The sequence below is a fragment of the Panthera pardus genome, unplaced genomic scaffold (assembly GCF_024362965.1).
Source record: "Panthera pardus isolate Hobbes unplaced genomic scaffold, ASM2436296v1 HiC_scaffold_17, whole genome shotgun sequence".
NCBI lineage: Eukaryota > Metazoa > Chordata > Mammalia > Carnivora > Felidae > Panthera > Panthera pardus.
Window position 1 is genome coordinate 56624809 of NW_026526732.1, and position 26964 is coordinate 56651772.

The window sequence follows — 26964 nt, forward strand, 5'->3', positions numbered from 1 at the left end:
GAAAAGCTAGTTGATTCAGGTCATTTGGAAAGCCCAGCTGTTCTTATTGTATAGTATTGAGACTGAGAATAGCCAAATCCAGTGACTTTAACATTTTTATGATGCTGGTAATAATAATACATAATAATACAGGTTTATTGCTTAAAATAAAGTATAAGTATCCCGTTCTCTGGAGAAACTATTATTGTCATATAACTTCTGTTTCACACTCCCCCCTTTTTTTTTTAATGGTTATTTTTATTTTTGAGAGAGACAGAGCTATGAATGGGGGAGGGACAGAGAGAGAGGGGGACACAGAATCTAAAGCAGGCTCCAGGCTCTGAGCTCTGAGCTGTCAGCTGTCAGCACAGAGCCTGACGCGGGGCTCGAACTCACAAACTGAGATCATGACCTGAGCTGAAGGCGGACACTCAACTGACTGGGCCACCCAGGCACCCCATCACACTCCTTTCTATAAATGAATGGATGGTGAAGCTGCTGACTTCTTGTAAATACGGAGCAGCCTGACCCAGACCCTGTTCTGAGTGGATAACCATCACACCTACACAAGGCATTCTTATTTGGGACTAGATTCCCCCGAGGTGTATTCTGGTTGCTGCGTATTTCTCTAAATTCTGTGATGTTAATGGCTCCTGGGTTTGTGGAAGTTATATTCCTGAATGTGCTGAGTCACGTGAGTTTTGTGTTTGTTGGAGCAGCATATAACATAACAGAAGAAAATAATAAAATACATACTCCATCTTATAGTTTGAATGGTGTCTGTCAAGAGTTTCCTTGGTAAATACTACTATCTCCGTGTAGCTTAACACCACAATATACACAATTAAAATTTCTTCGTGAATGACTGTGGCTTCTTTAATGAAAGTATAGTCTGAAAACCCCATACCTTATGCCATTTTGGTAAATATCAGTGAGTATGGCAGTTGTTACTGGGTACCCTCTTCAAAAACAGAAGCCCACACTTAACAAAGGTTTTCTCGAGTTAGCATAAAATATGCCAAAATGAGAAACCACAGAAGTTAGAAGGGAACACTTCTTTCCACGCTCCTGTGACCTCTTTGTTTGGGAATTTTCCTGGATCAGGGCTGCTTCCGGGCTAGATCTGAGGGGGGTTGGGAGTTCTCAACCTAGTTGATTCACAGCCCTGCGCTGCATTCTTAGGTGAGCACCTTATCAGGGATCAGCTTGATAATCTGGTTCTGCATCTGCTGACTCGTTTCATTTCTAGCTGATGAACTGGGAGAAATGCACTGCTTGTTGCCTCCGCCTGGGGACTGCGTGGAAGCACAGCAGTTGTGGGCTGTGCTAGTTTACACACCATGTGTGTACAGGGTGTTGTGGTGCCTTGCATGCTGCCACAGGTCAGGTTCCTGGGAAAGCAGACTCGGAAGTTGAAAGGGAGTGCTTTGGAAATCTCCACCTGTGCTGGGGAAGTGAGAGCAGAAGAGGAAGGGCTGAACTGTGTGCAGTCATTACAAAGACCTCAGCCAGTTCTGCAGGGAGCTCTCCAGTTGGGTTGGCCTTCAGCATTTTCCTGACTGGGGGCTGAGGGGTCTGGGCTTTCATACCCTTGCATTAATCAGTCATTGCCTGTGGGAAGAACCCGAAAGAATTTGATCTTGAGAAAGGTGGTTCTCTCCAACCCGAGAACAAGCCTAGAGGTTCTTAGCTGAGCATCCCAGCACCCAGCAGACCACGGCATCCACTGCACATACTGATGTCCATTGGCAGGATGTGCACTTGAGAATGAGTTTATGTAGCTCCTGTCAAGTACTGCTCTGTGAGCCAGATAGCTACACCAATGAGGCGGTTGTAAGAGGGTAAAATTCAAGCAACCATTTTGAGGGGAATTCTATTTCTCCTTTAAAAGAGAAACCTTCTCTTTTGGGGGCCATCCCACCCCCATATCCTCCTCAGATCTCATTCTTTCTCCAGCTTCCCTCCCTGTTAGCTGCATTCTCTGCACTCCCGCCACACTTTGCCCTTCATGCTATCAGTGCTCCTACCCGAGCATGAGCTCTTGAAGGCCTGTTGATCTGTGTGTTTCAGAACCTGGTCAGCAGCGGCAGACTCTCAGTAGATATTAGGAGAATAAACAGCCTCAGCTCTGACTCCCTGAATACCGGATGGCTGTGTTGGTGGCATGTTAGTTAAATCGTGTCTTTGGGAAAGGGGGTGGCAAGTTGTTTGGCACCTCAGCTCCTGTGAAAACTGACCACTGTGGTGACATTAGCTATCTCCAGTCCCACCCACCCAGAAGCAAGGGGTGGTGGCTGGGGTGGCTTTTGCATTTGTTTCTGTCTGTTAAGGTTCTCCTGGTTATGGATAATGAAAAGCTACATGGTAAAGAATGGTTATTTATGGGGGCACCTGGGTGGCTCAGTTGGTTAAGCAACTGACTTCAGTGCAGGTCATGATCTTGCAGTCTTGCACTGTGCTGACAGCTCGGAGCCTGGAGCCTGCTTTGGATTCTGTGTCTCCCTTTCTCTCTGCCCCTCCCCTGCTTGTGCTCTCTCTGTCTCTCAAAAATAAATAGACCTTAAAAATAATTTTAAAGAAAGAATGATAGCTTTCATCCCTGTTGGTATTGTGTGGAATGCAGTTAGTTACTGGATTTAATATCCACAGATGTAAATACTTGATTTACAGTGATTCTTTGAATTTTTTGTTAATGTTTATTTGTATAAAAGGTAGATTTTCATGAAGTAAGATCATTTTGACTTAAGGAAAATTAGTTTGAAACAATATAGACATAAAGTAGAAGGAAGCTGTGGAAGGCACAGAATTAAGAATTATGTATTTCATAATTGGCCACACTGGCATTATCCCAGCCTCGTTGCAACAAGTCAGTGCTTTTGAATCAGATTAATTGCTTCCAGAGAACACAGTACTCTTGCTGGTATCATTATTTAAAGAAAAAAAACGGTATTTTGTGAACTGGAATTTGTAGTGTTTCGTGAAGGCCAGATCGGGCCCTTGACTCACCTGCTTTTCTGTTTTCTTTTTATGTGGATCTCAGAAAAGTTACTTTTTTTCTGTTGAGATTTAAGTGTCCTCCTCATCAATAGTATTTTTCTCTTTTCCTCCCAGTGAGCTCCAAAATACATTTTTTAAATTGCCTTGTAGTCTGAATGTGAAGCCGTGGTTAAACATGCATTGCTACAATTTTAGTGGATCAAGGTGTATTTCTAATCTATATATTTTGGGGCAACAATGACACGTATTTTGAAATCTGTCATTTTGAAATGACACTGATTTTGAAATCTGAGACCTTGAGCATTTGAAAATTCAGAGTTTCCAGTTTAGCAGATTTGTTTAGTGGCTATGGAACATCACTGGACTGTGACGAAGAGAGTTACGGTGAAAAAGACTTAATTGGCATCCCAACAGCAATGTACCTTGGGGTTTCCTGCCTTAGATTAAATATAAACTGCTACAATATTTAGTTCAGCCAGAAATCCTGAGAAAACCTCATTAGATGTTCTTGAGACACAGCTTTCATCAGAGGTTTGGTGCGATTCTGGCAGTTGAGTTTTACTGCCCTGTCTTTCTGTTGGCTGAATCACTACAACTCAGTTAACCACCATTTATGATTGCGATACTTTAAGCACTAAGCTATAAAAATTCTGTCTTGATTTAAAGGACAAGAGAACAAAAGTCTGAAGTATTGATGAGGCTGCTTTTCATTACATTTAATAAAGTTATGATGTAAGGTTGCTTGATGACATCAATATAGGACCATTTAAAAATAAGGTGGAACTTGGGGCATCCGGGTGGCTCAGTCGGTTAGGCATCCAATTTTGACTCAGGTCATGATCTCATGGTTCGTGGGTTCGAGCCCTGTATTGGGCTCTGTGCTGACAGCTCAGAGCCTGGAGCCTGCTTCAGATTCTGTGTCTCCCTCTCTCTCTGCCCCACCCCTGCTTGTGCTTTCTCTCTGTCTTTCGAAAATGATTAAACATTAAAAAAATAACATTAAAAAATAAAAATAAGGTAGAACTAAAATTCTAGTCATGAGTTTATTCACTATGTATATGAAAAGCTTAAGGAAACTATGTAAAAACCTAGAAATAGGTTATATAACTCCCAAAGTCAAAGAAGGGACAACGTTCATAAATTTGTATCAGGGGCGATTGGGTAGCTTAGTTAAGTGTCCGACTCTTGATTTCAGCTCAGATCATGATCTCATGGTCATGAGATTGAGCCCAATGTTGGGCTCTGTGCTGGGCATGGAGCCTGCTTAAGACTTTTTCTCCCTCAAGGGGAGCCTGCGTGGCTCAGTCAATTAAGTGTCTGGCTGCAGCTCAGGTCATGATCTCATGGTTCGTGGGTTTGAGCCCCACATCAGGCTCTATGCTCACAGCTCAGAGCCTGGAGCCTGCTTCAGATTCTGTGTCTCCCTCTCTGTGTTCCTCCATCACTCATGCTGTTTCTCTCTCTCTCTCTCTCTCTCTCTCTCAAAAATAAATTGAACATTAAAAATTAAAAAAATATTTTCTTAAGATCACTTTTCTCCTTCTCTCTTTACTGTCCCCAGCTCTTGCTCTCTCTCTCTCTCTCTCTCTCTCAAAAAAAAGAAAGAACGAAAGAAAATTTATATTAATACAGTGCAAAGAGGAAAGAAGGGAAAGCAAGGTGAATACTCAAAATTAACACGGAAGCCAGTACTTCAGCATGACAATTAATGAAAATGGAATACAAATTCTGAAGTTGGGTTTTTTTAAAACTCAGTCAAATCTAATGTTCTTTTGCAAGAGACCCACTTAAAACATAATGACAGGTAAGTTGGAAATACAGTGAGGATGAAAATGGAGAAAAGAATTAACAGAAATCAGAAATTTATGTAAGGATTCTCCAAAACTGACGATATCTGAAAAGACTGTAAGGAGCCAGCAAAAGATAGAAGAGAATGTACCTAGAGTCATTCGGTATTATGTATAATTTGTGGCAAAAACCCATACAGCAAAGTATGATTCATGTTTGTGAAAGGAAACTGTTTCTGAACTCAGAAAAAAAAATGTCACCAGGAAAGAGCAGCCAAATTGAACAGGATTTTCTAGAATATTTGATGAAACTAACTTCTTTGGAATCTCGCTTCTATTTCACAAGTACAAATTATGTCTGTGCTTTAAAATGATTTTTTCTGAGAAAGCGATGCTTAACTTAAGACATCCAACGTGCTGCCAGGTGTTTAAAACAATGGGTATTTTAGACATGCACAGCTGTTATGACTAATTTATAAATGCAAAGAACCAAATTGACAAACAGCTGGTCTACCAAAATGACCCTGTAGATAGACAGTGGATGGACATTTTTGGAGAGCTGGGACCTAATTCCTACAAGTCTAAGCACTTGCTGTTGGTGGTAAGTAAAATCCTAAGTGTTCCATGCTCAGGCACTCTTGTCTAGATGACATTTCGCTCGGTATTATCACATTGCACTGATAGAAGGAATCAGCATATGTGGGCGTGATGGGGGCAGCGGAACAAGTCAGAGTGAACTTTTGATGGTTTCACTTCTACGTGAAAGAAAAGAAGCATGCCCCAAAGGCTGCAGGTAGTTCACAGAAGTATTATTGGAATAGAAAACAGAAACAGTAAAAATACCTTACTGTGTAATGAGACAGAAAGAAATATATCACTATGTTTTTTAAAACTTTTTGTATTATGTTTATTTGTTTATATAGAGAGCACGCGCACAAGCAGGGGAGGGGCAGAGAGAGGGAGAGACAGAATCCCGCCCGTTATGTTTTTTATTAATTATGGGTATTCTCTTTTAAATTAGTTCTACCTTAATTACATTCCTAATTTTTATATCTGTGTATTTCAATCATGCACAGTAATGTACTCTAAAAAGAAAGTGTAATTATACAATAAAGAATTAAAAATGAGTTAATGGGGCACCTGGGTGGCTCAGTCCGTTGAGCGTCCAAGTCTCGATTTCAGCTCAGGTCATAATCTCACAGTTTGTGAGTTTGAGCTCCGTGTTGGGCACTGCGCTGACAGTATGGAGCCTGCTTGGGATTCTCTGTCTCCCTTTTTTCTGCCCCTGCCCCTGCTTGTGCTCTCTCTTGCTCTCCCCCCCCCACCATAATTTTTTTTTTAAAAAATGAGTTAAAAAATTATAGATATATAATGACAGTTATTTGCTTCTGGCCATGACGGTGTAACCGGTCTTAGAGCAGCCCTCCTGCCATAAACAGCTAGAAAACTATACAAAATAAAGCATTCATTTGCAGATATTGGTCAACAGGCATTGCTGGACTATCATCTGTAAGAAAGACAAATGCTGTGATTGCCCTGTATTTCTGCCTCTCTGGAGCTATTTTCTGGAGTCTGGCACAAGGAAGGAAGAACCCACAGAGTACTGCAGTCTCATTGAACTTGGTATCCAAAGAATTCAGGAAGACTGAAGCGACTGGAATTTGCGGGCAGAGTACCAAAAGGAGGGAACTACCACTAAGTTCCAGAAATCTGCCTTGGTATCCCTTTGTGTCTTTGTGGACTACTAAGTATATGCATAGAATGAAACTTCGTGATTCAAGTTTATAGGGTGCTATAAGCCAACAAGTAACAGGTCTGAGAGACTGTCGCTTTCTGACCAAAGTGAAAAGACCTTGTGAACATCTGGGGTGTTCACTGGTACCCCAGAGAGGCCATGCCTTTGCAGTGAGGCTGTAGATGTTTCCCAGCAAAGCTTGAAAACAAGTTCCGAGTGATCGAGCTGACCCACTAACACATTAACTGCCTCAAAACTTTTTAAAGGAATACAAAAACAAAACACTAAAAAAATCCAGACCACATTCAAAATGTGTAGAATCCAATTTTAAAAAGTTGCTAAGTGTGTAAAGAAGCAGAAAAATGTGACTTATAACCAGGGAAAATAGTAGCCAATGAAACAGATCTCGAAGTGACAGGCAGGATAATGAGCAGAGACTTTAAAAAAAAAAACTGAGAGGCACCTGGGTAGCTCAGTCAGTTAAGCCTCCAACTTTGGCTCAGGTCGTGATCTCACGGTTCGTGGGTTCAAGCCCCGCATCAGGCTCTGTGCTGACAGCTCAGAGCCTGGACCTTGCTTCGGATTCTGTCTCTGTCTCTGTCTGACCCTCCCCTGCTCATGCTCTGTCTCTGTCTCTCAAAAATAAATAAAATGTTTAAAAAATTTTAAAAAACAACTTATAAAGTAACTTTTAAAGGATTTAAGAAAACATTAGTATAATGAACAAAGAAACAAAAAATTCAAAAATCAACCAAACATTCTTCTAGATGTGAAAATAAACCATCCGAATCAAAAAATGCTCTGCATGGGCTTAACAGCAGTTTAGATACTACAAAAATGTCAGTGAATTTGAAAACAGGACAATTGAAAATAAACCAAAAAGAAAAAAACTGAAACAAAAATGAACACAGCCCCACTGACCTATGGGCAGTGCTAAGTGATCTAACATTGTGTATCTGAAGTCCTACAGTAAAGTGAAGGGACACAAAAATGTAAAGGAGGGAAAAAAAAAAAAGGCCAAAAGCGTTACGAATTTGATAAAATAGACAAATCCACAGATCCAAAATGTTCAACAAATCTCAAGCTACTACAGCAAAGCCCATTATTAATTTGCATTAAAACCTAAGATAAAAATCTTAGTTTTAAGATTAAAAAAAAAAATCTCACGAGCAGCCAGAAAGAAGAAAACACAAAATTACATTCAGTGAGAAAAAGATAGAAAATTACTTCTCATCTGAAACAATGCAAGGCAGAACAGAATGGAAAGACACTTTCTTAGGCCTACCTTGACTACCATATTTAAAAAGTTACAGTTCCTCTCCCCACATCCTGCCTCCCTTACCTACACCTGTTCATGTTCTCCATGGCATTCATCATTTTATAATATGCTACATAATTCCATACTTATCTTCTCCAGTAGAATGTAACTTTTTTTTCCCTGATTTGTTCACTGATATATCTTTAAATGTCTTGTACATAATGGCTGCTTAGCAACTATTTGTTGAAAAAACATATTAACAGTTGTTGGTAAGTATGTTAAGATTCTCCAGAGAAACAGAACCAACAGAATGTGTGTATACACCTATAGGAGAAAGATTTATTTCTAAAGAATTGGCTAATGTGATTGTGAAGGGTAGGTTGGCAGGCTGGAAATCCTGAGTTTTCAGTTTGAGTGCAAAGGCAGAATTCCTTTTTGCTTGGGAAGGTCACTGTTTTTCTGTTAAGGCCTTCAGGACTGATTGGATGAGGCACACCCACATTATGAAGGGTGATCACCTTTTAAGAGTCCACCAGTTTAAATGTTCATCCCATCTAAAAAACACATTCACAGGGGCTCAGTCAGTTGAGTCTCTGGCTTCAGCTCAGGTCATGATTTCACAGTTCATGGGTTCAAGCCCCGCATAGGCTTCTGTGCTGACAGCTGAGTCTGGAGCCTGCTTTGGATTCTGTGTCTCCCTCTCTCTCAAAAATAAATAAACAACAACAAAAACAAAAACACCTTCACAGAAACATCCAGAGTAATGTTTGACAAAGTACCTGGGTACCGTGGTCTAGCCAAGTTGATACGTAAAATTAGCCATCACAGTAGGATATGGAAAACAGGAACTGTTACTCACTGTGAAATGTAAGATATAAGTTGGTGCAATCATCTTGGAAAATTATTTGGCCACATCTAAGAAAGTTGAATATGTGAGTGTCTTACCACTGAGCAAGTTTACTTCTAGTTATACACCTGGAAACACACACATAAGGCCACAAATAAACGTGTTCAAAACTTCTCTGAAGTGTGGCTTGTGATAGGAAGAAAATAGAAATAAAACATCTATTCGTGGGAAAATAGATCAATTAATTGTGGCATATTTCTAGATTGAAATACTGCATAGCAGTTAAAACAAATGAATTAAATATACATATATTGACATGGACTAATTTTTTTAATTCTGTTGAAAAAAGTGAGTTACAAAAGGATGTGTGTGTGTGTGTGTGTGTGTGTGTGTGTAGAGAGAGAGAGAGTTTGATACCACTTATATCAATTTGACAACTCAAAATCATAATATATCGTTTGTTTTATGAGTTTACCAAGATTCTTTTTGCTACCTGAGAGTCTCCTATTTGATTCCGTAAAGGAAATCTACAGAAGCACAGGCTTTTGATCTTCGACGTCTTGCTGTAGAGGTGACTAGATACACAGAAAGAGTTGTTCCACAGCAACTGGCTGATGCCAGCAGTGTGCACCACAGATAAACTGCATCATGCCATTTTGCTAATTCTTACTCATTCACAACAATTTTAATATCTGTAACCCGTGACAAAATTTCAAAGTCAGAGATACTGATATTCAAAATGACAGATTGCATGTATTTTCAGTTAAAGAATAGACTATAAATTTAAATCAAAATCACATTGAGTCATGACATTCAGTTTTATCTATTGATATTTTCTACTTAAATATTTCACTGTTTTTTAAACTGTGATGTAAGAGTAAAATAAGTTAAAGCTGATGTTCATCTTTTTTTTTCTAACTTTCTTAGCCACACATAAATTTGGAATGAACATATTGCATTTGAGGTTAACCTTTAGTTTTTACTTAACCGTGCTTTCGCAGAAAATATTTTCTAATCAGTCCCCTCCCTGCACTGTTTTTATTTCCTTCCTAGTTGTCTGACGATGGTCGCTATGTCTTATTATCAATAAGGGAGGGATGTGATCCAGTAAACCGACTCTGGTACTGTGACCTACAGCAGGAATCCAATGGCATCACTGGTAAGTTATCTTTCAAACAGGTAATTATTCCAGAAAGCTCAATTAAAAAAGCAATTATTTTGGTCTTCTAATTGATTTCCCAAGAAACCTTCCATTCAACCACATCATCTCAGTTCATATTTTTTCTTTCAGTATTGTTCCATAAAATGAAGAAAAATTGAATGAAGCTTTTTGTTGGCTTTAGCATTTTCTCCATAGATTGAGGTTAACCATATGCTTTGCGTATGACTGTGAAAATGTCCTGTGCATATTGCAGTTGAAGAGTGTTAAGGAGAAACTAGCCCTTTGGTCTCTAAAGCATTATAATTGTCCAGATGTAATGGTGCAAACTGTCACAGGCTAAGGTAAGAGACCAGTGAGAATTTGCCCGGTTAACAGGTTCTTAAGACAGTTTCTTAGCACTGAGCAGCATGCACAGTAACAGCCTCGTTTTGCTTCCTGGAAAGCCTTCTACATCATGATAGCAAGCATATACCAGCTAGTTACAAATTGTGGAGGTGGCTCATTTTAAATGTTGTTCCCTTTGAACATCTATGTCATACCAGCACCATCCTCGAGCATTAAAGCTCTCCAGCTGCTTAATGTACTGTGCTGAGAATTCCCAGACCCAACAACTCTACAGATATGCTGGCACTCAGATAAGGACACCAAACTAATCACCCTGTGTTATGGTTAATGTAAAATAAATATATTTTAGATATGGTGACACAGATTTTCAAACTATACAATATTGAGTACATTTCTAATTATTAATTAGATTACTTCATTATTGGTACCTAATTTTGTATTACATTATGATAAGAAAATATACAGTTTTTTTTTTTCTTATTGATCGGGCATTGCATCATTTTTAAACGTCCCTGAGCAAGATCGGCATCCTGACATTCTTAGATACTGCAGAGCGCCATTCACAGATACAGCAGCATGAAGTCCACAGATTTATTCAGGTGTGAAATATATATCCATTTCATGAAGATACGTGTGGGTTTGGTTTCTTGTTTTTCTGTTAAAAAAAAAAAAAAGATGCACCCATTTTGATCTCAAAAGAAAATTGGATCAGCCACATTAGTTTTCACATTCTTCGACAGGAGCAAAGCCAGCACCCAAGAATTATTCACTTGAGTTGCGAGTCTAGGTGTACCCAGAACTGGACCTCTGAAGAATGAAATCCGAAAGGAGCAGTGACTAGCTGTTTCTGTGCTGTCATCTTGACAGTGTTCCTGTGTGAGTCCAAGATGGTGGGAAGGACTTAGCCTTTCTCCAGTTTATTAAAAATTCTAGTTACAGCGACCTCCCTCCAGAGATTGCTGGTTTCATTTCCTACTTATTACCTTGTTATATCTTTAAATTATTAGATAGACTTGTTATTAAATGATACAGGTTACAAAAAACACAGGTTGCTTAATTTACTCTAAATACAGAGAAGAGAATTTCTTCCTGGTACTCTGAGCTTGGATTGCTGTGTCCACTTTAATAATAGTAATGCAGTGAGTGAAACTTCCAAGGGCTGGCAGAACTGGAGGAAACCTTGTTTTCTTCCAAACCTCTCAGTCCTTATCTGTTTGTTTTCACCTTATATACTTTTTATTCCATGATTTATCATTGCCTCTTTACTGAGGAATTAGAAAACGGCCTGTGGGGTGGCGTCTGGGTGGCTCAGTCGGTTGAGCCTCCAACTTCAGCTCAGGTCATGATCTCACAGGTTTGTGGGTTCGAGCCCCGTGTCGGGCTCTGTGCTGACAGCTCAGAACCTGGAGCCTGTTTCTGATTCTGTGTCTCCCTCTCTCTCTGCCCCTCCCCAGCTCACGCTCTGTCTCTCTCTCTCTCTCTCAAAAAAAAAAAAATAAGTAAACATGAAAAAGAAAACAGACTATAGGACCCAGAGATTGAGATTCTGGAGGGAAGACAGTGCAGAGATTCACTAGGCCATCACGAATAAAATTCCAGACACTGTAGCCCTGGATGAACATGAAGGAGAAAAAAGGGACACATCTAAGAAACCATAAATGGCTATGATGCATTCAGATAGGAAGATCCTATTTACAAAATAAGCCAGGTCGTGGCCTGCCCTCCCAATTTGATCTTTTCCTTGAATTACCTTGTCTTCTCTGCTTCTTAGGTGGTTTTGTTTTTTTGGGTTTTTTTTGCAACTTGGGTAAAGAGCCTAGGGCAGAGTAAGCATTCAGTAAATGTTAGCAATTATTATTTTCTAAATTGTTCTCTTTCTTTTTAATTCATCCAGAGGAACTTTAAGGTTATTTTGTCATGATCTGAACAGCTGTATGTTTGACTAGGACTGTGTATAAACCTATAAATTTATTTGATATTAGATCTCTCGGTGGAACCACATATTTCTTTTGTTCTTGGTCTTTTTTTTTTTTTTTTTCCTACTTTTATGTAAGCTCTACACCCAATGTGGGTCTTGAACTCACAGCCCCAAGATCAAGAGTTGCATGTTCTACTGACTGACCCAGCCACGTGCCCCCTAACCACATATTACTTGTTACAGTTATCCCTAGGTGTTTTGTATTTGTGAGCTATTGATGGCTTGTGAAGGTGTCTGTCAGGGTTTAACCAGAGAAGCAGAGCCAGTAGGAGATCTACATTAAGACATGTATTTCAAGAAATGGGCTTATGTGATTGTGGGACTAGGTAGGTAAGTCTGAAATCATTAGGGCAGGCCATCAGGAAGAACAGGCTGGAACTCTCAAGCACAGGCTGAAGCTGCTGTCCACAGGTAGTATTTCTGCCTTTTCAGAGAAGCCTCAGCTCCACTGATTGAATCAGGCCCACCTAGATTATCTAGGATAGTCTCCTTTGCTTAAAGTCAGCTGATCATGGTCTTTAATCACATCTATAAAATACGTTCACAATAACACCTAGATTAGCATCTTATTGATTAACTCAGGACATTAGACTAGCCAAGTTGACCTGTCAAAAACACCATCACGGTGACCTCATGGAAAAAGCACATGGAGAGGAATAGAGTTAACAAGTCTTACAACACTAACCTGATTTCATTTTCTAGTAAGGTTATTAAACTGACCAGTGTTTGGCATTCATTGAGGCACTTAGAAAAATATGTGATATCCTATAGACTTTGAAGTGTATAATAGGATAGGTGGATTTGAAGCTGTTGATTTACACACTGATATGCATACTGAACGCATTAGAGAATGTTTTCCACTAATAGCTGCTAAATTCTGGGGGTAGCTGGGCCTGCCATCTTTTTTTAATTATTGCTTTACTAGCATTAAGTTTGTGGGTAACGTAAACCTCAGAGTAGTTACTCTTTCAAATGGCAGTCCTGGGATTCTGAAAGCTCTCCACAGTTACAGTGATTGGCCATTGCGAATACAATGACATGGAAATCCATTTCCATACTTGGGTTCAAACTCAGTTGCATAGGACAAGATCAGAGAGATCTTGTTTTTTTGTGTTTTGGTTTTTTTAAATTAATTGCTTGTTTATTATGAGTCAATGATAGGATTATGACTATTTAAAGAAACAAGTACTATGTGTCAGTTGAACTGTTGAAGACATTAAGTGAAACATATTTAGTTTATAACAGGAAACACATAGCATATTGAGATAGTGATCATTAAAAATTTTTAAATAACCTCTATTAATTATAGTTGGATATATTGGAACAATAACCAGAACACTTTGAATTTCAGTCTCAGCTCTATAACTAAATAACTGGTGAACCAGGCATGGGAATGTTTTCTCTCAATGTTTCCATTATTTCCATGACTACAGATGGGGAAGTAATACCTACTTCATGAGGAATTGTGAGGAATAATGAAGAGGTATGGGGCTGGGCTTAGCAGAGTTCCTGGCATATAGTAGTTTCTCAAGGAGTCCTCCTTTCTTTTTTCCTTCGTTTCTTGCCTGAAAGAGGAAGACTTGGAATCCGGACACTTTGGTTTTGGGTAACACTGTAAAATAGATAGAGAATATCCTAGTATAAATGGTTATCTTCAGTATCAAAGCTACTCTAAACATAGATCTTGGTGTTGACTTAATTTTCTGCAAAACCAGATTCATAATAAAAAAAAGGTCCTTTCATTGACAAAAATGTAAATAGGTGTGCCTCTAAGTGTGAGACTATGTGGGAAATGGTCTAATTGTATAGGTTGATAATTGAAATTTTGGGAGTTTATATGCCCAGTTGGTAACCATGACTACTGCCAGGGATCTTTTTCTTGCTATTTCCTTACCTACTCTTCCATTTTTGTTATACTTTTAAACTAGGGGAAGAATAGTTAACATTTAACTTAAATGCTAAATGTGCTAGTTAACTATTAGATGAGTTAGATTTGGATACCCGGTGACTGAAAACTGAATCCAATGTTATAAAATCCTTCATTTTTAAAAAATTTTATTTATTTATTTATTTATTTATTTATTTATTCATTTATTTTTGAGAGAGAGAGAGAGAGAGCGTGCACACATGCACCCACAGGGGAGGAGCAGAGAGACAGGGAGAGAGAGAATCCCAAGCAGGCTCCATGCTATCAGCACAGAACCCGACACGGGGCTCTCAGTCCCACAGACCAAACCAGAACATAATGACCTGAGCTGAAATCAAGAGTCGGAGGCTTAAAAGGGACTGAGCCACTCAGACACCTCTGAAATCTTTCATTTTATATTGCTGAAATTTATATCCCTTTTATAACCTAAAGCCTTTTTGCTATGATTTCAATCCTTTTTACCTTAAAGGCAGGGAGAATTCTCAGCATTTTCATGTAAATTAATTCTTTGTTTATTAGGGCAGGGCTAAATTGCTTGTCAGAAAAACTAAATAATTTCATTTAAATTTTTTTTTTTCAACGTTTTTTATTTATTTTTGGGACAGAGAGAGACAGAGCATGAACGGGGGAGGGGCAGAGAGAGAGGGAGACACAGAATCGGAAACAGGCTCCAGGCTCCGAGCCATCAGCCCAGAGCCTGACGCGGGGCTCGAACTCACAGACCGCGAGATCGTGACCTGGCTGAAGTCGGACGCTTAACCGACTGCGCCACCCAGGCACCCCTAAATAATTTCATTTAGGTAGCACTTTGTAACTTTTCTGTGAACTTTGTCTCCCAAGAAAATCCTCTACCCCTGTGCATTTCAAAATGAGAATCACAAAAAGCACAAAAAAGTAGCCAATGGCTATATAATATCATAGGGAAAACACATAGAGAAAACAAAACTACATAAATACAGGATGGAAAAAAAGTCTTAGAATATTGAGAGTTAAAGGAGTTCCCTTTGAAACTAGATTCCTTTGTCATTTACATTTGTCGAGTAAATTTGTTTCTCTTCCCCAACCTGCTGACCATTTTCCTGCTCACCACTCTGCCTGATCTCTCAACCTGTTACCCTTTGCCTCACTTTGGAGAACTTCATTTCCGCCATTTACATGTGTAGTATTTTTACTTAATAATATGAACACATCTGGAAAGGTGCCCATTGCCTTTCCACAGGAACTGCACTTCAGGTTGGTGGCTGCTCCTTTCCTGACCTTTCTGAGCAGGAAACTCCTCTGCCTCCCCCATTTACCATTGTGTAGAAACAGCACCAGACAGATCATCTAGGCCTTAGAAGTTTGTTTAAACAATTTCCTAGGTGTTCCGAACAGCTAAGCAAATGTCTTCCAAAGAATATCACACCCCCTCCCCTCCATGGGGCGCCTGAGTGGCTCAGTCGGTTGAGCATCTGACTTCAGCTCAGGTCATGATCTTTGGGTTCACGAGTTTGAGCCCCACGTCAGGCTCTGTGCTGACAGCTCAGAGCCTGGAGCCTGGTTTGATTCTGTGTCTCTCTCTCTCTCTGTCTGCCCCTCCCCCGCTCACACTCTGTCTCTGTCTCTCAAAAATAAATAAACATAAAAAAATTAAAAATCTATATATATCACCCTCCCTTCTGTGTGATATTCTGGCTGCCAGAGACATGTTCTGAGTTGCTATCTTCTTTCTCTGGGGGAGGAGGGATTTTTGCCCTAGCAGTTACCACAGGGTTGACACCTTTTCTTCTGCAGTTGGCTTTTCTCTTCCTTTCCCCTATTCTTATTTCTTTTTTTCACTGTGCAAAAACAAACAACAACAACAGAAACACTTTGTGTGAGTGTTTGTGAGCTGCATGAGATCAGGGACTTTGTCTTGCTCCCTGGAGTGCCCAGCACCTAGAACAGTGCCTGACAGATAACAAGGAGTCTGTCCTTGGCCAGATGTTAGTCAGACTTCCCTAAGCCCTCTTCTCAACCAATCCTCAGCCTTGGTTCCTCAGCCTCCTCTCCTTTGTTGGGCCAGCACAGCTCAGTTGTAGCAAGAATCTCACTAAATCAGTTTAAAGAGAATCTCCTACCCTCCATATCTGATCACCCTTAATATCTGATCAAATTCCTCATTCCTCCCCTATGTGATATCTGATTACCTTGACCTGCCTTCACTACGAATATTAGTAGGTTGTTTTAACTAGCACCCCCCCTACTCCATGTGTCCTCTTAGTGACCACCCCTCTGTCCATTCTGCTCATTGGCTATAAATCCCCAGCTCCCTTTTTTGTATTTGGAGTTAAGCCTGATCTCTCTCTCTCTTATTGCTGTAGTCTTAACACCTCTCTCGGGAGTCCTGAATAAAGCCTTCTTTACCATTTTAACAAGCGTGAGATAATTTTTTTCTTTCATGTAGACTCCTAGAAGGTGGGTACCAGCTTGTCTTGAATGATGTTGTTGTTTATGGCTCATGGTGCTCAGGTGGCCCTGCTTTATAAGCCATCCTCCATCAGTCACTGGTCATGTTCCTGTAAGCATTTTGAATCTTCTCTTTTCTGGCCTCCTCAAGTTTTTTTAGTTAAATTTTTATCCTTTATGAAACCCTGAGAATGATGAATAAGTACAGACCATGAATAAGTACAGACCATATACTCCAGTTGTGTATATTGTATGGGCAGAAGTTTTTCTTTCTCTTCTTCTGTTCCTTGTTTAAGATCAAAAGTGAAGAACCACTTAGGACACCAGGCTGGCGTGACAATTTAATAGTCTGCAGGAGAAAAGACAGCTGGGTCTTGACTCCTGTGATTCTTAATGTGATTCATGCCTGCAGATTAGTTGAAATTAATCATCCTGAACCTTGGAAGCAAATGATTTGTGTCTGGATTTTCGTAGTTATATTTTCTGTATTTAATTAAGAATTTTCAAAATTATATATATATTTCATTTCCTAAGTTTATTATCCAATTTGAATATGCAGTTGACCTTTGAACAACCCAGATTTGAACTCTGCAGGTCCACTAAACGTGGATTTTGGGTTTGTTCTTTTTTTTAATAATAAATACAGTATTGTACTATAAGTGTATTTTCTTTTATGACTTTCTTAATATTCACTTTTCTCTAGCTTACTTTATTCTAAGGATACAGTATATAATACGTATAAGATACAAAATATGTGTTAATGGGTTGGTTATGTTATCAGTAAGGTGCCTAGTCAACAGTGGAATGTTAGTAAAATTTCAGGGGAGTCAAAAATTATATGTGGATTTTTGACTGCAGTGGGTTGTTGGTATCCCTAACTTCCACGTTGTTCAGGAGTCAACATATATATAAAGTTACTTCATATCAACTAAATTCAGAATAAATTTTTACAGATTTTCTATATTATAGTTATCAGGCCTTAGATTTGCTCTTTTTTCAAATATGTGGACTTAAAAAACTTTTATTAAAATTTCATTTATACGTTAAAAATATAAATGATGGTTTTCAAGATACTTTTATGCATATTTATCTTGGTGTTCAGTATAAATATTTAACTTATATTTCTAAATGTTTTTACTGGAAAAGTCTGAGACCACTATTTTAAAATTTGGTTGCTTCTGTTGTCTCACACTGTCAACAAATATATGTAAGTCTCAGTCTAAACTGTGGGATTGGGTAAGTGTTACATATTTAGTTACAAAGCACGCGTGTAGCATGTATCAGGTGCCCCACTCTGCGCCGTCATTCCTGCTGGATGCTCTCTGTGAGGTCGCCAGTGCACAGTTTCGGGGCTTATCAGCAGTGCTGTGACCTAGCACACATGCGCAGGCTCACAGTTGGGACACCTCTGCGGTCTGAAGACTCTAAACGCCCTCCCTTTCCCCTCTGTTTTCTTTCTTTTGTTCCCTCTCTCTTTGGTTCTTTCACTTTTCTGTGAAAGTTCAGATCCTTTATTTCCTATTGTTAAGGTGAACAGCAACAAAAGAGATGCTGACCATTTGGCCCTATTCTGAATGCATTTAAACTTGTGTTAGAAGTTTTGAAATAGAACCCTTAGGAAGCATTATTAGGTGAAAAGCACTATCAATGTCTAAAGTCCGTGTTAGTAACGTAACACACTTAGCACACCAACGTAGCCATCTTAGGACGGGCCTGAAGTTGTCTTTGCTCCTATCTCAGCATTTATGGAGCATTTGGCAGAAACGACAGATGGTGCTGACATGACTGATTTTTGTCAGGAAATACCAGCTTATCTTTACTTCATCCAGACTTTCACTAACCTGTCTCTCTGCTTTTTCCTTTTTTGCTGAAAATTCGATCCTTTTAGACTGATGAAGTTTTCAGCACTCAGCCTGTCTTTGTTTTAGTGCTTCCGTGTCATTAATGAAAAATGGCTCTCTTCTGCATAAAAAATTAATCTACAGTACATGCTACGCATACCAAGGAAGCTCGGTGTTTTTGGACACTGAAGTTGTTCCTTCAGCTGTCTCTAGATAATGCAGGGCACATGACCTCTTGTTTCTCGGTAGCTGAGACAACGCTGACTCATGTTTCATGCTTTACGGGGCTTGGGCATCTTTTGGGGGTGGTGTGGAAAGGGGGAAATAAACATTTGGGAAACTTGAAACAAACAAGTTGTCCAAAGTTTAGCAAACTCAGCTGAGTGTTAAGAGCCAGCCCAACAGGTGAGGAGGGCTTCTGTGAAAGGCAGGGAGTTATTAAAAACTAGTATGTGTTTCAGAGTGGGAATGTAAAAAAAGCAAAAAGAATTGGAACATCAAAAGATAGCATAAAAATAAGCAAAACATTAATTTTGAAGTAAAATATAAATAAATATAAAAATATAAGTAATAATGACAAAAGTAGTATTTTTTTCTAATTTTAAAATTAGTGATTCGAAAGGCTTATTCTAGGAAAATAGCTACGTGCTATGACAGATGGAAATTAGATTTTAAAAGTTCACTATTAACAAGTCATGCTGTTCAGAAGCCACATTTAGCTTATTTTTGCCATTTGAAGAATGTTGGGATTATTTGGAATAGTAGTAAGTATTGACTATTTAACATTTTCTGCGTGCCAGATTCTGAGCTACAACTGTAGATAATTCATTTAGTCTTCTCAACAACCTCTAAGGAGCACATGTTGTTATCTCCAGGAAACTGGGGATGGTGAGGCCAGTTCACTTCCCTGATGCCACGCAAAGATTCAGACTCAGGTCAGTTGACACTCCCAAGCCCGTGTTCTGACTGTCACTGTGAGGCAGCTGGGATGGAAGGAAGGTGTCAGGCCAAGGAGAACAACAGCGTTCTGCCCTCCAAGTGTCAGAGCATGACTTCACTTTGCATTTGTTTATTATTGTATAGTGTTTCATAAAGTATAAAAGCACTTTCAGCCCCTGTTGCTAGAGAGCTTACAAAACATTTTCTATGAAACAAAGTTAATACCATTGATTTTAAAAGGAAGCAATAAAAAGTAATGAGTTTGCTCTAGGGAAAGCATAAGATGACTTATTTTAAGCTAACCTTCCCTCAGCAAACAAATCATTCTCCCACCAAGAATCAGGTCTATAAAAAGTTATTTTAACTTACACAGGGAGAAGTTTGGGAATTGAATTCTGTTGGCGTCAGAGTGAATAATGCCACTTACAAAAAAAAGAAGCTCAGGAAAGGATGGTAAAAGTGAGACGGTTTGGGAGTTAAGCCATGTTTCTTTTTTAAGAGTAATTTTTCTATTTTCCATTTCAATCAATAGCGTTCTAACTTGTGAATAGCAAAACTGAGTGAGCCCCATTGTTCAACTGAAATACCATTTCTCTTGAATTATTTTGTGCCAAATCCCTAAGGAGCAAGGTTTTCAGGAGAGCAAAAAGATTCCGTGAACATCATTTTAAACATGCAGCCCCATGGGGGCCAGTACTTTGAATCCCATTTGTATAAATCCAGCCACATACCTAAATTCAAATGAATTTATGACTTGTAGTATTTATTTATGACTCAGGTTAATACTCCAGGATTTGATGGTAGATAATGACCACAAACTTTGTTGTTTTGGTGTTCCCTGGGGCTTGATTATTTAAAACGAGTGTGCCACATCTTCAGGCTCACCTGATTATACAGAGGTACTGAAGGAAATTTCTGTGTATTGCCTTTAGTAGATATTTCAGTGACTTTTTGTGTTGGGGGTGGGTGGCTAGGGTCGTAATAAATATCACTATAATGCCTGCAAGACCTTTTCAGGCAGAAACCATAAGATGGTTACTTTGAGAAGTAAAGGTTGCACATCAGGAAATGTTTTATTGTCAGGGGGACATTTAAGGAATCTGACATTTTTCTGAACCAAGATTCTGTGTCTACAAATGTCATAGTCCAGAAAATTGTGATTCATCATTCTTAGTATAAACAAATGTACCTTTCTGATTACCTGCAGTTCTTGCATTGCCAGCTAATTTTTTACTTATTTACTTAGTCTTCTAAGGAATAGTTTTTGGGTTTTTCCCCTTTTAAAGCATTGTTTTATGTAAATTAAAATGAAATTATCTTTGAGCAGTCACCTGTGTTTGAGGTTAGCAGTTTGTTACTGAAAAGAAAATTGAAACTTAAATTCACAGCATAACCTTTATAAAAATTACTTGTAAGGATTTCTCTTTGAAGGTTCAGCAAATTATATATTCTGAGTAACCTCCCGATTAAAACAACTGAAATGCTGTAAAAAGCTTATAAAATATCTTTTTAAATATATTGCAAAGTTGGCACAAAAAAAGAGAAACCATAGAGACCAAAGACAAAATGAATGCAGGAATCCTGGATTGTTCCAGAATGTTCCTGGGCTTTGCAGGTTAAGTTTCCATCTGATGGCCACCCAGGGCAAGGGGGATAGAAGATAAAGTCCTCTGGTTCTCCATATTGGAGAATCTAACGAGAGATATCCTCAATGTCATGGTGATTAAGAAATAAACTACCAGTGGTGGAGCTGGGAGCAAGAGGTGGGGGAAAGGGAGGGTATGGGAAGAAAACCCACCTATCTTTACGTTAGCACTAGGGAAGGAGAGGGAGAGGCAGGATGTGAATTCTCCTAAAACATGAGAAAGGCTGACATGGGTACAGGTTATCTTGATTGTCCCCTCTGAGGTCCAAAAATCCTCAGGCTAAGAATTTAATTTAAAGCGCTCCCAGATTGGTTGCCTCTCAGCAGGCAAACGGAAGCCAAATATGGTAGCATTCTGGAAGAATGCTACTTTAACTCAGGCCTCCAAGAATTCCCATAGATATTGTTTCAAGGGAAATCATTTCACAGTCAAAACTCACACATACACACACACGCACACACACACACACACACACACACAGAAATCACAAATCAGACAAAGAAACTCACCAGCATGAGAAATAGAGCAACAGAAGCACCGAGTGGAATTATCACATCCTAACATAAATACATTTTAAATTTAAATGCACTTTAAAAAGTAAACGATGTGATGCTACTTTTACAAAAAATAAACAAGAAACTTGGAAGCATAAGCAAGAAACAACATCCTGTAAAGAATAACCCAACAGAGTGGAAGAAGACCAAGTAGAATTTCTGTAAAAAATATGATTATTAATGTTAAAAAATTCAGTTATTAGGTTGAAGAAATTAGACACAGCTGAAGAGAGAATTAATGAAATAGAATATGGATGTAAAGAAATTTTACTTCCCACCAAGCAGTGGAACGCATGAGTGGTTAAGAGAGATGAAAAAGAAAAAATCTTTCAGAAATGATAAACGACATAATTGGGACCAGTCATTCTGCAGAGGACAACTTGCCCAAGATGTTACTATGAAAATCACATAGTTGTCTTAACATCGAAGTAGACTTTAAAAATAAAAAGTAAAAAGCATTGCTAAAGTTAAAACTTCATAACCGTAAAAAGCTCAATTGAGTTTTATTTAAATATAGTAATTCTAATTTGGTATGTATTGAACAGCATGCTTTCAAACTACAGAGGGCAGAAATTAACAGAAATACAAGTAAAAATAAACAAATCTAATCTATAATCATAGAGGAACATTTTAAGACCTCTTCTCTGCCTGATAGAAAAAAATGGCTCCCCAAATCAGTAAATACATGGATTTGAACAATGTGATTAACATATGACTTAATAGACATATTTGGCATATCACACCCAAAATCTGCAAAATATACATTCTTTTCAGTCACAGGAACATTTAAAAATCCTTAAAGGAAAAATAATTAGACCCTAAAAGTTTTTCTTAGCAAATTTCAAAAGATTAGAAATCATACAGTGTGTTTTTTGGAGCACAATGGGATTTAGCCAGAAGTCACTCAAAATAACCACAGGATGGAAAAATCTCACAAACATGTCATGTGAAAGAAATCAGACACAAAAGAATACATATTGTATGACTTCACCATACATGAAATTCAAGGATAAGATAAAATTAGACTGTAGTGTTTATGGATACATATTGGAGCAGGAAAAGAATGAAGAAAAATAAAGTAAATAATGTAAAATTCAGCATGATGGTTACCTTTGGTGGGGGAGAGGCTTGTTAAGAGCATCATGGTGCAAAAAGTTCCCCCTCACTCTATTTTGAAAAATGACTGTTTTAACGTGTATGTTCTTTCAAATGAACCTTAGGATGATATTGTCAAATTCCCTAAAAATCTCATTTGAATTTTGATTGGAATTATGTTAAATTTATAGATTTCCTCTGGGATTATTTGCACCTTTGAAATATTGAGTCTTCCCATCTAGAGGTATGGTATGTGTTTCTAGTTCTTCAGGGTTTTGTTGTTGTTGTTGTTTTAGGATTTCTTAGGAAGATTTTAGAGCTTTCTTCATATAGATTTCACATTTCGTGTTAAGTGCATTCCTAAGTATTAATTTTGCTTCTATTGTACAAGAGGGCCCTCCTCACCCCATATTTTCTGACTAGTATTGCTGGCATATTAGAAAGCTATAGATTTTATTTAGCTTGCTTATCTTATTATTAGTTTTAATTCTAGTCATTCATTTTTTTTTTTTTTACAAATTTTTAAATTTTTATTTATTTTTGAGAGACAGAGTGAGAGACAGAATGTGAGCGGGGGAGGGGCAGAGAAAGAGGGAGACACAGAATCCGAAGCAGGCTCCAGGCTCAGAGCTGTCAGCACAGAGCCCGACATGGGGCTCGAACCCACCAACCGTGAGATCATGACCTGAGCTGAAGTCGGACGCTCAACCGACTGAGCCACCCAGGTGCCCCTGGTCATTCATTTTTAAATATTTGTTGAGTTTTTGTTGTGGGGTAGGTATTAGTAATCACTTTACACTAATTTTTTAATTTACTTACTCATCCTAGTTTACAGTTGAGAAAATAAAGCTTAGTAGAGAATAAAGAGATTGCTCAGGTCACACAACTAAATAATGGAGCTGGGGTTTTAATTCAGTTATGTCTGACCAAAAAAAAAAAAAAAAAAAAAAAAAATCTCTTTCCTCCATGGGAGTATATTTTTCTTGATAAATTTAATTCGACCAAAAATCACATAAAGATATTATGCTATGGAGATGAAGGAGACAATGTAAAATCACCTTGAAAGATTCAAGGATAAAAATGAACTACCAAATTAATATAGCAATTTCACTGAGAAATTTAAGGTAGGAGATTAATTAGAGAATAGCTAAGATCTGGCAGTGCCTTTCAGTAGTTTAGAAATCATCGAGCTCTTTTGTTTATAAAACTTTTAAAATGTACTCTCTGAATATCTACATCTGATACATTGTGAAACAGATGTCTTCCCAGTGTTTTTTATTTATTTATATTTTTTATTTTTATAAATGGCATTTAAGGTGTGGGTGTGGGTGTGTGTGCGGGGGGGGGGGGGGTGTCTGTGTTTGTATTTGTACCTGGGTTTGAGTGTGTGTGTGTGGAGGGGGATGTCTAGGTATGAGTGTGCGGGAGTGTGTGTCTGGTGTGTGAAATCGTCCTGGTTGGGAGCCGCCGCCATAGACCGTAGACATGGAGGCAAATGACGAAGATGTGGGATGGTGTAGTGGCAGTCCGGGTAGAAAGAAGTGCTTGGCTTTGAGATATTCGGGTAGAAGAGGATTTATCAGATTACCTGGGGCAGGGGGCTGAGAGGAGAAGTCCTTTAGTGTCTTTCAGGTTTTTCATGAAAAATATTTTCCTCATATTTTTAAAACCTTACAATTTACCTGCACTTGTCTTTGCTCTTTCTCAAGGCTTAGATCTTTTCAGATATTTTGTCCGCTTTACGTTCTGTGGACAGAGAAAACCTGCCCTCCCTTCGCCACATGTAAACCACACCATTTTAAACATAGGAGAGGTGACAGGGATGCTTGCTCTCTCACCAGGAATCCTGAAGTGGGTGAAACTGATCGACAACTTTGAAGGAGAATATGACTATGTGACCAATGAGGGGACGCTGTTCACCTTCAAGACAAATCGCCATTCGCCCAACTATCGCCTGATCAACATCGACTTCACGGATCCTGAGGAGTCTAAGTGGAAAGTGCTTGTGCCTGAGCACGAGAAAGATGTCTTAGGTAAGATTGCATACTACTTGAACACTGTGCGCTTTGGGTTTTGGTGAGAAGGTGAACACGTTGTTACATCTCTCATTCTTTGGTGACCTGTTAGAAGGCAAAGAACTTTCAGCCTTCAGTCTTCGAGAATGAAGTGTCTAAGTAGCGTAACCCAAGTATTTACTAGACAACATCTTTGTGGCTAGTACAATGTCATGCAGGGCCTTCGTAAAAATTGTGGGGGTATGAATCCAGGCTTTCCTTTTTTTTTAAATTTATTTTGAGAGAGCGCGTGCACATGTGCATGAGCAGGGGAGGGGCAGAGAGAGAGAGAGGGGGAGAGAGAATCCCAAGCAGACTCTGCACTGATAGCAGGGGTTCAATCCCACTAACCTTGAGATCATGCCCTGAGCCGAAATCAAGAGTCAGACGCTTAACGACCAAGCAACCCAGGTGCCCCTGAATCCAGGCTTTCAAAGGTAGTCTTTTTAAATATCAGTCGTCTCTGTGTAATTATTGTTTGATAATAATCATTAATATTTAATTTTTTAAACTGTTTAGAATTCTTAGCTTTTAGCTTTTGAATAACCTTTGGCTGTTTGTATTATACCTGTTGTAGATCTCAGAGTGGATTTACAGTCCTGTTACTAGAAGAGAGAATAGACGGGGTGTGCCTGGGTGACTCAGTTAGGCGTCTGACATCGGGTCAGGTCACAATCTCATGGTCCATGGGTTCAGGCCCTGTGTCGGGCTCTGTGCTGACAGCTTACGGCCTGGAGCCTGCTTCGGATTCTGTGTCTCCCTCTCTCTCTGCCTCTCCCTTGCTCATGCTCTCTCTGTCTGTCTGTCTGTCTCTCTCTCTGCCTCAAAAATGAATAAAAATTTAAAGAAGAATAGACTATTGTCATATTTAATTGGACTCCATTGCAGTTGCTGCTGTGTGCAGTGAGCTACATTAGCCTCCTGAGACCCTCCCTTCTTTATCAATTGTTTCAGAGTGCCCTTAAGTTCCCTTTTATTCTTTTTCTCTGTGATTTTCGAAAAATGATATGCTGCTTTATAAATTATTCATTGCCTGAAAGCTAGTTTGATTAGAATAAGGCTCACTAATTTTGCTACAGGTTTTTACACAAAAGGAGAGTCCCTGTACCTTCAAGCCATGAAGAGTTTACTCATTGGAGGTGAACTTGTGTTAATGGATTGACTAGGCAAAATCTGGGGCCATCCCAAAATGTGAAGGTATAAGATATAAAATTAGGAAAATAACTTCTTTTGAGATATGCAAAGCAGTTCTGTTGCCAATAAAGCAGTTCTTAATGTGTTTCCAGTGAATTAAAGCACAAGTGTTAGGTCCAGGTTTGTATCCTGGAAAAGTAAGGGACTCTTTCTCCCTTGGCTCAAGCCAGTACGTTCTGTGCTTAGCACATTATACCTGGCCTTGCTCAGGGGGAGAAGGGGAATGTGGACAGGTGATTACGACTGACCATCTCAGGGATGGCCTCCTGCTAGGCCCTTGGCTCTGGAAGAAGCAATGCTCTGGGTGTTTGCTTGAGATTCTCCTCAGCCCCTGGGCATCTGGCTGCACCCCACCACCGTCTTGTGTGCTGAGTCTCCATACCCCTCTGGGCAGCTCTGTTGGATAGGACCCAAGATGACCCCATGCCTGCTCTTTGCTGCAAAACCCACATCTGCAACTCTGAGGCAGCAGCACATCCTGGGCCATTCCCCAGAACTACTTAGGTGGCCCTCCCCTTGCTTTCTAGATGTTCAGCCATAGTCCCTTTAGCTTCTCAGGTTTGGATTAGGCATCAGCTAACAAGGTAATAAGCTCTAATAGGGAGGGGGACTTAGAGCATGGCAGGAGCTCTCCTCAAGGAAATTCCTCCACCTTTCTCCTCAAAATCTTCCATTCTCCCTCTGACCCTCATGTATATTTGGTTCAGGGATCCATGAGCCAAGGAATAGGGGTTTGGTTGTTGAAGTGAAGAATCTGGTTTGTAGTGACATTGGTAGGCTGATGGCTTCTGTCCAAATTGAGACAGAATGTCTGTCCAAGGATAGTAAAAGCCAGTGTTTAGTGAGTGCTTCCTAAGTACCCACGTGAATTGACTTCATATTTGGTGGGTCCAGGTGAGCCTTCAGTGTTATAAATCCTCATGCAAGGTGCCCTTGGCGTTTTTCAGGTGCAAGTCAGGTTGCACTCACGATCCTCATGTAGAAAGCTATCCTAGATAGAAATATTTGCCAAGGCATGTGAGTTTTCTGCCTTTTAAAGTCCCAAAGAAGTGGTTTTAAGTATGTCTTAAGGTAACATCCTCTTTCACTTTGTAGATCTAATGAGATGTACCATCAGTGCTTGGGGATTTTGTGGGGGTTGGTGGGGGGTGATATATTTTTATAATCTTCCTTCTGAAAGGTTATAAGTTCTTTAGACT

General features: G+C 39.2%; 1 protein-coding gene across 1 annotated transcript in view; it reads left to right on the forward strand.

The window, feature by feature from the left end:
- PREP (prolyl endopeptidase) overlaps window positions 1–26964 on the forward strand; it is a 119727-nt gene that overhangs the window by 41222 nt on the left and 51541 nt on the right. The window contains exons 7-8 of the mRNA XM_019442989.2: window positions 9657–9762; window positions 24359–24550. Coding sequence (XP_019298534.1) covers window positions 9657–9762; window positions 24359–24550 — 298 coding nt within the window. The remainder of the gene's footprint in view (window positions 1–9656; window positions 9763–24358; window positions 24551–26964) is intronic.